Raw genomic sequence first — 13,490 nt, 5'->3', positions numbered from 1 at the left:
CTGCACTTGTGGTTAAATACCTGGGACTCCTGATCTGAAGGAAAATGAAGAAGCCTTCTGTGTGAGTTTGAGTTGCCTTTAACTCAGGTCAACTATGACCTGGATGACAAGGACCCAATAATATAGCAGTACACAGACACTCTGATGTACTTACCCTCTTTTTCACTCAGCAGCAGGGCCTGTACCTTGTCTTTCTACATTGGCCAGATGTGGTTTGTGTTGTACTGTAAATGGAGTTTTACACACATCTTTGTGTTGTGGTAGTTTCTCAAAAAAGTTTTAATTTCTAGCATGCTTCAACAAAACTTTGAAGAGATTTTAAAGAATTGTTATTTTTGAAGAGAGTCTATTAAAATATGCTCAAGAAAATCTACCATCCACGTTTCTATTGATACATATTTTTTAAGTTTATTGTTATAGCAGTTATCTTTCTACAGAGGTTAGTGCAGAACAATTAATAAAACACGCAGTAATAAATATAACATCAAATTACTTGGGGAAATGCAATTGATGGCAAATACTGCACATTTGTGTTGCGTCTTAAAAATGATTTGTGACCACTCAACTCCATATTGACGTTTAAAGCTGCAGATTACAAATTTGATGGCAGTGCACTCCCAGCTGTTTTGGGTGTTTTGAAGATCCCAGCATTTTGTTTGAAGACGATGTGATCTCCGCCTCAAAAACAATCTTCCAAGCTCTGCTACATATGGCTGGCACTCTTGTTGTTGTCTTTGTGAGGTTGCCAGGCAGAGATTCCAGAAAGTTCCTGCTCTGGGCCAAGAAACAGTCTGGCACACAGCCCCCTGATATAACTGACTGTAAAGCTACAAGTGGTCGTGTTTACATTTTGTACAGATTATATGAAGCAGATGTAACGTGTCCGTTATGGGCTGGACTAACCTAGTGATCGATAGCATCATAGACTGAAGACGTGGCACTAGTCTAGAAAACTGTATCCTCTTAGTTAAGGCGTCTTGTTAACATGCGTCTGCATTTCTTTTTCTTTATTTATATGCAGCCGTTACATTCTTGTTTTTCTCTCTCCATCTCTCCTTTGTCTTCCTGTAATGACAGACCTCCTGGTATTCACGTGGCAAACAAACAATCTTCCACTCCCCTCTTCTCTCCCAGGTACAGCTGGTGTTCAGAGCTGCATCCATGAGGGATAAAATGAGTTTTGGAGAGGATGTGGCTTTAAATAATATACCTCTGCAGAGTTGTCAAGCAGGAAATTTCTTTTTATCAAATATATTACACTAATTTAATTTGTTTTAATCTGATTCAAGAGTGTTTGATTGGATTCATCATTTGCTTAATTTGTCTTTCACTTCCAGTTTTCCCCCTATGTAACAGTGTCACATGTGGAGCTGAATCAAAGCTTTTTAATTGGACAATAAAAGTGTTTCTTAGTCATTTTTTCCTGTTTAACTGGCGGTTGGCAGTAGGCTTTTTACCCAAATATTAAAAGGTAGATAACAGCCAGTTTAAGAGGTTTTTACTTTGTTCTCCTACAGGTTCCTTCTCTGATGATGGACAGCCAGTTTTCAGAGTTCACCCCAGATATAACTCCCATCATGCTTGCTGCTCATACAAACAACTATGAGATTATCAAGCTGCTTGTCCAGCGGAAGGTAATGGTTGTTTTACGCACAAGTTATCAACATAATGAGTAGTAAGCTCTTTTTTTGTCTGTCTTGATGGTCAATGAATAAAGCGAGATCTTTATTTTATCAGTGATTTGTTGTTTGATGTTTTTGCTCTGTGTAGGTCACCATACCCAGACCACATCAGATACGATGCGACTGTGTTGAGTGTGTATCCAGCTCAGAGGTAAGGGATTTTCGTTCTTTAGTGCTGCATCTTTTGCATTGCTTGCATTGTGTTTGGTTTGCTAAACATTTATATTTGAATATATTGAAATTGCTTTTACAAACTTTAACTTCCAGCATGAACCCTAGATTAGACATCAGAAATTTCCAACATCATTTCAACTTTTTGAACTCGCCCACATTTAATTTTCTTACTTTATACTTTGCAACAATATGAAAGATGAATGAGCATGCTTTAGTGATATAACCAGGCTCTGAGCCTTACATTTGAAGACTTAAACATTTTTATGAAGGTCATGGTACAAAACTGCTTTATAGTAAATTCTTGAAATCTTGTTTAATCATTTCAGGCCTGAGAGCAGCAAATAGGTTTAGTAAATTTCCCTCAGATCCAATGTAAAAATAGACTTGTCTTCTATTTATGCTTTCCATACAAGGCACCACCAACTCTATTACACAGGAATACTGTAGATCTCAGCTTTGTTATATAAATTGAAAAGGTGCAGTCTGCAACTTTAAACCGAATTTACCCCAGCTCCACCATAATGATGATGATGATGATGATAATTAGGGATGGGTATCGTTTAGGTTTTATCCGATACCGGTGCCAAATCGGTACTTTTGAAACGGTGCCGGTGCTCAAACCGGTGCTTAAACCGGTGCTTAAAGAATGGAGAACACAAAATTGGTCCAAAAACCTCTCATGTTCAGCTGTTTTTTGTAAAAATATAACAATGTTAGCCTTTTCTGCAGCTATGGGGCATATATGGTATCACTCTTGGCTGGAAGCAGTGCTTAAACAATGGAAAAAAACACAAACTTTGTCCTAAACCTCTCATGTTCAGCTGTTTCCCACTTTTTCTTTGGTCATTTTAGCCTTTTTAGCCAGGGTGAAGGGAGTATCTGCCATCAAACAAGAAGACAGCAGCATGTAGCTATGATGATGTTTGCTAGTTCACCTTACATGCATTAATGTAATAACGTGGTTAGCCTACTCAACGTAAATTAGCTACTCACGCAGAGAAGAACGGCTGCTGCCACCATCATCCGTCATCATTTCTGCTACACTGGCAGGACTAGGGGCCAGGACTCTCCTCTTCCTGTTTTTGGGGGATGTTGCATAACAGGCAACCCACCCGCAGTAGATGTGCTCGGTGTGAGGTCTCGCAGCAAGCTATCAAATACGGCGCATTTCTGGGCTTTTAAAAAAAACGCTATGCGTCGCCAGGTGTTTCATCGGATTCTTGGTGTTACCTCCTTTGACAGTATCACAGTATCAGCTTAAAGCACTTGTTGCTGCTGAGTTTGCATATTTTGCTGTGAAGTACAGCCAGACTTTTGACCGCTTCGCCTTGAACATTTTTAATCTGTAGCTCTGCTCTAACAGAACGTACGTACCTGGCCCCGCCTACTATCCTCGGAAACGTAAAATGATTGGCTAGAATCTAAAGTGTATCACAGCTCAGGAAAAAAAAGCACCGAAATAAAGCACCGAAATGTGCGCTGCTTTTCGGTCTGGTTACTACCGTTTATGTCAGAACCGGTGCCATCATGGCACCGGACACCGGTACCCATCCCTAATGATAATGATAAAAATAATGTCCGTTAAGCTGCTTTGCTGCTCTTATTTTTTTTAGTCTTGCCCAGGGAATGAAATGAAAAGAACTTTGTTCAAACAGACAATAAGTCATTAAAGCATTAGGCAATATTTCTCTATTAATCTATATTTACAATGAACACTAAACGTTAACAGACTGTTCATAGTCTAGACACACCACACCATAGTCACTCATACAAACTGGTTAAACGAGTGTTATCACACTGCTGGTGCAAAATCTGAAGACAAAACTGAAAAACTAAAGTTCACCATCTTGTTCTGTCTGTGATAGATGCTACCCTATGACATAGTTGGCCTGCAGTTAAAACACTTGAACCATGCATGTTGAACATCCACTCTGGGAACAGTTATGTTACATGTGTAACATAACTGTTAGATGGCCAGTGTGTTAGTTTTTGTTATACCGATTGAAACTGTTTCTCAATGTTAACGGTGCCTTCTGCAAGTCTCGTAGTTAATGTAAATCTTAAAGGAGGGGTAAAAACCTTTCCTGATTCTTTGTAGGTCGACAGCCTTCGACACTCACGGTCTAGACTCAACATCTACAAGGCTTTGGCCTCGCCATCTCTCATTGCGTTGTCCAGTGAAGATCCCATCCTCACTGCCTTCAGACTGGGCTGGGAACTCAAAGAACTCAGCAAGGTATGGATGTTGATGTCATGTTTGTTGACCAAAAGAAGAAACTTAACAAAACTCCTTCTCTTCATACATAGCCCATTACTTTTCTAAACAGCCAAGGTACAGATGTACTGGAGGAAAGCAACCTCCTAAAACTTGATGGGATGTTAAATTAACTGTGGAAGGAGTAGCATTCAGCATCATCTTCCTCTTACTCATTTGCCTCAAGTATTTCTTTCACTTATGCTGTCAAGAGTGACTAGTCTCCCCCTGCCTCACATTTTTTCTAGTATTTATCGTCTCAAAAGTAACAGCAAAAAGACTCTCACCATACCTTACTATAATCCCTGCAGTCTTTTCTCGGGTAACAAGAACAGACACACTTCTTCTCCAATACTGAGTCTCTATGATGCAGACTTCAGAATGGTTTATGTCAAATAATACTTTCATTTTTGGGGTCCACAAGGAGATTGTGATGCTGTTAAGCTATTCCAACACCAGATGGAAATCTAAAACTGAGGAAATCAAAGAGCCATCACATGTTTCCCATTAATCCTACAGCTTTAATCTTACTCCACCCTTATTTCAGGTGGAGAATGAGTTTCGTCAGGAGTATGAGGAACTGTCTCAGCAGTGCAAGCGTTTCGCCAAGGACCTCCTGGATCAGGCCAGGAGTTCTAGAGAACTTGAGACCATCCTGAACCACAGAGACAACGACCAGAGTGAGGAACTAGACCCTAGACAGTGCCATGATCTGGCCAAGCTCAAACTCGCCATCAAGTACCACCAAAAAGAGGTAGGGACTCGGCTTGGATAGGAACTCCTATTAAAGAATCTTTCAGACCACTCCTCATCAAATCACTCTGTTTCTTATGAATAAAACAGTCTGTGTGAATGTCCAAGATGCTTTATATATGACCATCACAGTCAAGGTAGCATGTCTTTTTCATATTTGCTATACTTTTACCCAATGTGAGCAGAGTGACCATCAGCTGGCTGAATAAGCACTTTGGTCCTAAAGTTAAACATAACATTACAACCCAACGGTAAAGTCAAAGATTTGCTTTGTGAATACTGAAGTAAAGGTGTCCGGAGCCACAAATTAAGTTCAACTCCCTTATAAAGTTTACCCTGTCCGGCCACACATTCATGTTGATATATGTGAGCTCCTGCCTTGGAAGCTGTTGGCTATTTCGGCTGTTACAGGGAGACAAAAAAGAGTGATTACAAACAGTGCAGGCTTTGCTCTGCTTTCTACAGGGAGTGCAGAATTATTAGGCAAGTTGTATTTTTGAGGAATAATTTTATTATTGAACAACAACCATGTTCTCAATGAACCCAAAAAACTCATTAATATCAAAGCTGAATGTTTTTGGAAGTAGTTTTTAGTTTGTTTTTAGTTTTAGCTATTTTAGGGGGATATCTCTGTGTGCAGGTGACTATTACTGTGCATAATTATTAGGCAACTTAACAAAAAACAAATATATACCCATTTCAATTATTTATTTTTACCAGTGAAACCAATATAACATCTCCACATTCACAAATATACATTTCTGACATTCAAAAACAAAAGAAAAACAAATCAGCGACCAATATAGCCACCTTTCTTTGCAAGGACACTCAAAAGCCTGCCATCCATGGATTCTGTCAGTGTTTTGATCTGTTCACCATCAACATTGCGTGCAGCAGCAACCACAGCCTCCCAGACACTGTTCAGAGAGGTGTACTGTTTCCCTCCTTGTAAATCTCACATTTGATGATGGACCACAGGTTCTCAATGGGGTTCAGATCAGGTGAACAAGGTGGCCATGTCATTAGTTTTTCTTCTTTTATACCCTTTATTGCCAGCCACGCTGTGGAGTACTTGGACGCGTGTGATGGAGCATTGTCCTGCATGAAAATCATGTTTTCTTGAAGGATGCAGACTTCTTCCTGTACCACTGCTTGAAGAAGGTGTCTTCCAGAAACTGGCAGTAGGACTGGGAGTTGAGCTTGACTCCATCCTCAACCCGAAAAGGCCCCACAAGCTCATCTTTGATGATACCAGCCCAAACCAGTACTCCACCTCCACCTTGCTGGCGTCTGAGTCGGACTGGAGCTCTCTGCCCTTTACCAATCCAGCCACGGGCCCATCCATCTGGCCCATCAAGACTCACTTTCATTTCATCAGTCCATAAAAACCAGTCTTGAGATATTTCTTGGCCCAGTCTTGACGTTTCAGCTTGTGTGTCTTGTTCAGTGGTGGTCGTCTTTCAGCCTTTCTTACCTTGGCCATGTCTCTGAGTATTGCACACCTTGTGCTTTTGGGCACTCCAGTGATGTTGCAGCTCTGAAATATGGCCAAACTGGTGGCAAGTGGCATCTTGGCAGCTGCACGCTTGACTTTTCTCAGTTCATGGGCAGTTATTTTGCGCCTTGGTTTTTCCACACGCTTCTTGTGACCCTGTTGACTATTTTGAATGAAACGCTTGATTGTTCGAAGATCACGCTTCAGAAGCTTTGCAATTTTGAGACTGCTGCATCCCTCTGCAAGATATCTCACTATTTTTGACTTTTCTGAGCCCGTCAAGTCCTTCTTTTGACCCATTTTGCCAAAGGAAAGGACGTTGCCTAATAATTATGCACACCTGATATAGGGTGTTGATGTCATTAGACCACACCCCTTCTCATTACAGAGATGCACATCACCTAATATGCTTAATTGGTAGTAGGCTTTCGAGCTTATACAGCTTGGAGTAAGACAACATGCATGAAGAGGATGATGTGGACAAAATACTCATTTGCCTAATAATTCTGCACTCCCTGTATTTCACTTTGTGTGTGTATATAAGTGGAGTAAGACAAGTGACAATAAGAAAGCAGAGCAGAGGAGAGAGGGATTAAGATAACTTTAATCTTAGATGTCAGAAGGCCTGGCAAAAAAAATCTGTCTCCATTAAAAGCAAAGAGAGAAGCTGACAGTGTCATAGTCATTTTACAAACCTGGAGCGGTTCAGTGGTTGTTCATGGGTTCTTTTGTTGTTATTGGCTGGGAGCTGTGTCCAATCAGCTTGTTTTGGTCTAAGATGCTGGTGGTCTAGTGTCATATTCAGTTATTCTCAATGATTGTAGCACCTTTAACATGCAGCGGGGTTTGACCACATACACTATGCTTTATAAACCCACACACCAGCACAAAACATTCTACATTTATATTGGTCTTTGCCAGATGAAAACTCTCCAATCTTAGTCACATTCATAATTGAAGGTTTCTAGGTTAAACTATTAGTGTATTTCTATGCATATGATGCCCATTCTAATGTATTTAATGAGATCAGTAGGTTTTATATAAATATATTAAATTAAAAATTTTGTTTGTCACATACTCAGTATAACATGTAGTGAAATGTTTGTGTCCAAGCTGCGGACAGGCTGCAGATGTAGCTGCGCCATTCCAGGGCTTAGTTTTAGCATGGGGCAGGGGGTCTAGTCAGGACCATTACTGGATACCGAGTGGGAATCAAACTTGCGACTCCTGCTCTGTTTTTAAAAAAACAAACAAAATAGAACACCTCCTGTAATGTTGTTGAGGAATTGGTGGACCTAATAGTTCACTATATAGGGGTTTGTCAAAGGAGATGAGGATGCTAGCCGATGTACACTGTAGAAGCAAAAATCTAGGGAGGAACAGAGGGTGAAGGCTGGTGAGCGGTTGAGGTGCAGGGTTAAATAAAAGAGGGAGGATGAAAGGGACAGGGAGGGAAAGTGAGATAATGAGCTGGAACAAGAGTGAGCAGATACAAAGCCAGCAAACGAATGAGAGATTTAATGGGACAGAAAGTGAGGGGAAAAAATGGAGAGCTAGAGGGATCAAACGAGTGCATGAGTGAGAAAGAGATGGAGATTTGATGGGATAGAGTTAGAGAACAAAACAGAGTTTTGGAAAACCCCAAGGCAGTCTGTGTCTCTTCCCGTCCATCCACATGTCTGTTTCATACACTTTCTAACTTTCTGGAACAGAGGGATACTGCCAGACAGATGAAAGCAGAAGTGAAAGGCCAGAGCAAGGGGAGGAGAGGAGGGGTGTCAAGGAAGATACGTAGATGGACTGGGGGAGACGTAAGAGCAGGAAAATGAAATGCTTTATCTCTCTTGAGTGCAAGAGGTGACAAAGGTAAAGATCTGAAGAGAGGCTATAGACACGCTGAGTGCCAGACAGAGGGATGGCATTTCTCCCTCCCTGGGGAAGGAAGATCAAACAGGTTAAGGTGAGAAGCTTTAAGGAGTATGCACCAAATCAGAATTTTCTGCTTTAATCTTTAGCACAAGCCCTACTAATTAAACATTAAACGCTTTTGTGTTGTTTAATGTAGAGAAAATTTAAAAGCACAGAAAAAAATCATACCCTAAAGTAATCTTCAAAATGTTCAAAACTGTCTTACAGTTAAAGGTTATAGACATTCCTGCAAGCAGAGCTGAACATCTGAACATCTAGTGAAGTTTGCAATATCCACAATAAAGTGACAGTTTTCATGCTAAACATGGTAACCATTATACTGTTTAATAGTTTTATGTGATATCATGTCGGAATCATTTGTACATGCTAACTTGTAAGTGAAACTTTTAATATGCATATATGACATGCTAATAGGCTAACATGCCTAACAATGGTGTATGCTACCCTGCAGCTGACATGCTAATAAAGCATGCTGAATGATACATTAAACATTAGCTGAATAAGATTTTTTTTAAACTTTGTGATTGCTTACTAATGTTCTTGTACTTGTTATATGCATATTTAAAATTTGAATGCTACCTTTGTATCAGTCATTATGCTGACTATGCTAATGATAACCCACTACAAACAAACTTGCTGAAACAGGCAAACTTGTGATTCAAATCTGTAAAGAAAGGTGTTGAGGAAGTGTTTGAGCACTATATGTTTATTTATGCTGCTTTTGGTACTTGGTACCACTCAAAACCACACCAAAAAAGACAAAAAGACTGGGGTTCAATCCCCAGACAGAAAACAAAGTTGGTGTGCCCACTTTTGGATGACAGATGTGTGTAGGCTTTTCAAGTGTTGTAGTAGTAGTTTGAGGTATAAATAGACATGGAGAGCAGGAAAAGTGAATGACTTTTTCACCTTTGAAGGTGTGTTGGTGCTGCAAAAGATTAACGGGAATGGGGGATATTAAAAAAGAGAAGATGAGTGGGGGGCTTGAAGTGCTTTTCCAGGGCAAAGGATTTAAGAGGATGGAGGCAGGAGCTATTTTGCCTTGGCAGGCGTGGTGACATGGAGATTTAGGAGGGCACTTTATGTCTCTGGTATGGTGGGAAGAAGTGAAGTAAAGAGAGAACGTGAAGGGGAGTTGGAGTTATGGAGGGTGTCTTTCCTGAGTAGTTATAGTGGAAAAACACTGGTGTGAATGGGACATAGGGAAGAGATGAAAACTGCTTAGTTGTCCTTGTGTATTAGTGACAGAGGAGATAATATAATGCAAGCCTGCTAAGAAATTATCATATAAATTGATGGAGCCATAAAAAAAAAGCTTTAGAGAATCCATTGTGCAGCTAAAACAACTTCTATGCTATGCGAGTCTATGCTTCGACTCTGCATAGAGCTCTGTGACTACTTTCTTTTTGGTATGACTCTATCAGCCAATACTGAATGTGTCTTGAATTTGTTTTTAACATCTTTTCAAACGCAGACAATAAGTGCTGTGATCATGGCGGTAATTTCTAAGGGCTTTTCTGTTTGTCTGACAGGGGACATAAATGTATTTGATGGCTTTTGGGAGGAACTGTCTGAGTCTGTTTGTTGCAAACAAACATAGTTGGATCAATGGGACTGCATACTTATCAAACAAATCAGACAAGCATGAATCATTTGCATCTAGCTTTATAACATTATTACACTCGCTTAGTACAAGTAAAGCCTGGTGTAGGCTTTTAATATTTCTTGTAGCCATAGTGGAGCTATATGGTAATTGTACTAGTTTAAATACTGAACGACAGCAATTTCAAGAGTTTAAATAATAAAACCTAAAAGCTCACTCGGGAAACCAATTGAAATTAAACTGAAAAAACCCCATTTAATTCAAAATGGAAACGTGGAGAAAAAAAAGCATCATAACTATTTTAATTTTTATACTTTGTCGATGAATCAAGGAAAACCCAAAATGACTGTTTTTGTTTAATGAGGCAGTGGAAGCCTCATTAAGAAGAAATAGAAATGTCGCTACTTAATACAGCTTTTGATACACAGTGGGGATTTAGCTAAGTAAATACATTATGGGAGCTAGCTTTATGGGCAGTTTGCACAATTGAAACATGTTCACTGTTCATCAGTTTCCAACTTGTGACAATAATACACTAATTTAAAAAAAAAAAATCTGTCATGCTTCCATGCAGTGCAACTCACATTAAATCAGAGGAAACTGACTAACGGTCTGCCTTCCTGCTGTTTGCTGGTGCTGGAGTGGGCTGACACCTACTACACCTTGCTGGGAGGTATAATTGGCTGCAGCGCTGGCAGAGTAGTCCTTTGAGCGAGACTCTTACAGAAAGCAGAAAGTCGTATTTTTCAAAACATCCCATGGCATGCTGGAGACTGCGCGAGTGACACTCGGCTCTTAAAATAAGACATCTTCAGATGTAGACTGAGGGGAGAGAGGGAGGAATGGAAGAGTGCGAGTGAGAAGATGTAAGAAGTAAAGCAACTGAGAGGGAAGGAGGAAGAGAAAGAATTGTCAGTGCTTAATAAGACATTCTGAAATGGATGAGAAGCAAAAGGAGATGAACAGGACGAGAAGGGTTTGCTGAGAAAAAGATGAAGTGGAGCTGCTGCAGAAAATATGCATGTCTTCAAAAAGCTGCGACTGAGGCAGACAGTTCATGGCTGGGTCAAAAGAGATGCCAGCTGAGATATGCATGTCCTTTAAGTGGGTAATAATACATCCTTCAGGCCTCTGAAGGATGCAGCCCCTGATTTGAGACACGGCCAAAGATTGAGCTATCTGCCTTCAGTAAGAGGAGGTATATTTGGAGAAGTAAAGGTTAACCTTTCCATCGTAAACCACTGCACTAATTGTTAAGCATTGCGGTGGTAGCATCAGGCTCAAGGTGCAAGCAAACATTTAACCAATACTTCGGACCATGCACGGATTGGAGAAAATCCAAAAACGGTTCAAAGAAATTGAAAGTCCAAAATTACTGCATGATGAATGGATGTAAGGGTTAAACACAACTCTTTTGATTTTGATCTTACTACAGTAAATTACATTATCTTGTCTTATTTATGTCTTTTGGTAAACACAAACATAGCATAGTTATCACGTAATATAATACTGACTGAATTATTCAAATCAAGCAGTACCTGTTTAAAATAAGCAACAACTATATTGCAACGAACTACTGTTTCCTTAACATCACACGTTTCATGTTAAAATCTCTGTATCTGACAGCTGGTGGTGTGACAGCTGTGCCAAAATCGGGGTCACTCTGTTTCTCTGGTGGTGGAGAACAACAACCACCTGTTATCTACTCTTGGCGTGTTAAGTGGTGTACAGGAAGAAAATCCAGGAACACTGCCCCAGGTTGATCCTCTCTCCCTGGAGTCTGCAATAAGTTGAATGCTCAGCTGAAGACCCAGCTCGTGCGCTTTCAGTTAGAGAATGAAGAACAGGATAGAAAGACTTTCATCTCTGGAGGGAGTTTGAATTGGAAATGTTTGGAGTCAGACACTACAACGGTTTGTTTCCATTCCTGCAGCTGCTGTTGTTGTATTGGTATTGGTGGAAAAGTAGGTTGCTTCCAAGTTTCTCTACAGTAAGGCTGAAACTTTGATGGATTTGAGTCCATTTATTGCGTTGACATTTGGTTTTAACATACATTATGGTTGATGAGATCACAAGTGGACAGTCTTAAATATAGGGAATTACATCATTAGTGCTCAACTACTCTGTACATATATACCCTTGAAACACACTGGTGTACTGGGATGTTAAAGCTTTTAGCACAAGTCACAGTAGCAGCAACAAGCTGAACACGAGCGGTCATCTGAAGCCCTTGGGGGCACACCAGAGTAACTGGTGTGAATGGCAATGTTTTAGCAGTCTGTGTCCATTAAAAGCAAGCGTTAGCAGGTTCTGGCTTCACTAGGAATCCTGGCATGTCTAATATTTGATTTGGAGCAAAGTAGAGCTGGAAAGTGACCGAGCTGTCTTAGGGTGGGAGACAGGGTACAGCCTGGACAGTTTGCGTCCATCACCGAGCATAGGATTTGGCTTTTAGACCTTTATTAATTAGGACAGTGTATTGAGTCTGTTATAGGGCAGATTTAGGACTGATAAGAACTTAAATTTTCACGTGATCTGCTAGCTACAGATCAGCTATAAGAAATTTAAACCACATACAAAATGTTTCCCTTTTACTGTTTATATTATACTAAAGTTCTTGGAGTTCCTCTTGTAGTGTAGTCATAGGCACTCTGTTTTTTTTCTTTCTTCAACTTACCGAAATCCAAGCACGTGTGTTTTTGTGTTTGTGTATGTTGACACAACAAGAATGTGGCAGTATGAAAAACTCTGAAAGTCTGCAGACTACAGATGCCCTGACAAATGGGAATCCCGTCAGTATTGTCACACATAAGTGTTCGTACCAATAAAAGTGAGTGATCTGAAAGAAAGAAGAAGAAGAAGAAGAAGAAGAAAGAAAGTGGAAGATGGACGGAGGAGCAGGAGGACGGCATGCAAGTGAGAAGAGACAGTTGTTAGCAAAGATCAGGCTTTTCTCGAATTTGGTATAAAGTGAGAGACAGAAGAAGGCGGGAGGAAAGTTGGAAGCGAAGGAAAGAGAAAAATGGAGTGAGGAAGTTAACAGAATTTAGGAGAAAGAGAAAACGATATTAACAAAAATGTGTTTTTGAATTTTTGTCTGAGAGATGTTAAGAAAGTGGGGAAATATCTAGATCTGGAAACCAGGGCAGAATGTCGTGATTGGTTAATAAAATGAGGACTTAAGGCAAGTCTAAATGAAATGGGAAGAAAGAGTACGGTTTCTATATTAGTAAATACATAGTTAGTGTCAGTGTTGATTGTTTCCATAATACTTCATAAGTATGCTCACCAGCCATTTCATTAGTTACTTTGCTAGTGGCAGGTTTGACCTACTTTTTGCCTTCAGAACTGCCTTAATTCTTCATGGCAGAAATTCAACAAGGTCCTGGAAACACTCCTCAGAGATTTTGGTCCATATTCACCCCAAAGCATCACACAGTTGTTGCAGATTTGTTGGCTGATATGACTCTGCTGTCCCACCACATCCCAAAGGTGCTCTAATGGATGACGATCTGGTGACTGTGGAGACCATTTAAGTACAGTGAACTTGTCCCTCTGCAACCCTAAATTGGATAAGTGGAAGAGGATGGATGTTTTCAA

At 40.2% G+C, this 13,490-nt stretch overlaps 1 protein-coding gene across 1 annotated transcript in view; it reads left to right on the top strand.

Annotated features, from left to right (window-relative positions):
- trpc5a (transient receptor potential cation channel, subfamily C, member 5a) overlaps nucleotides 1-13,490 on the top strand; it is a 109,698-nt gene that overhangs the window by 13,165 nt on the left and 83,043 nt on the right. The window contains exons 4-7 of the mRNA XM_080877479.1: nucleotides 1,518-1,634; nucleotides 1,771-1,833; nucleotides 3,955-4,092; nucleotides 4,658-4,864. Coding sequence (XP_080733605.1) covers nucleotides 1,518-1,634; nucleotides 1,771-1,833; nucleotides 3,955-4,092; nucleotides 4,658-4,864 — 525 coding nt within the window. The remainder of the gene's footprint in view (nucleotides 1-1,517; nucleotides 1,635-1,770; nucleotides 1,834-3,954; nucleotides 4,093-4,657; nucleotides 4,865-13,490) is intronic.

This window comes from Rhamphochromis sp. 'chilingali', assembly GCF_963969265.1.
Source record: "Rhamphochromis sp. 'chilingali' genome assembly, chromosome: 1".
NCBI lineage: Eukaryota > Metazoa > Chordata > Actinopteri > Cichliformes > Cichlidae > Rhamphochromis > Rhamphochromis sp. 'chilingali'.
This window is presented reverse-complemented; position numbering and strand designations above follow the sequence as displayed.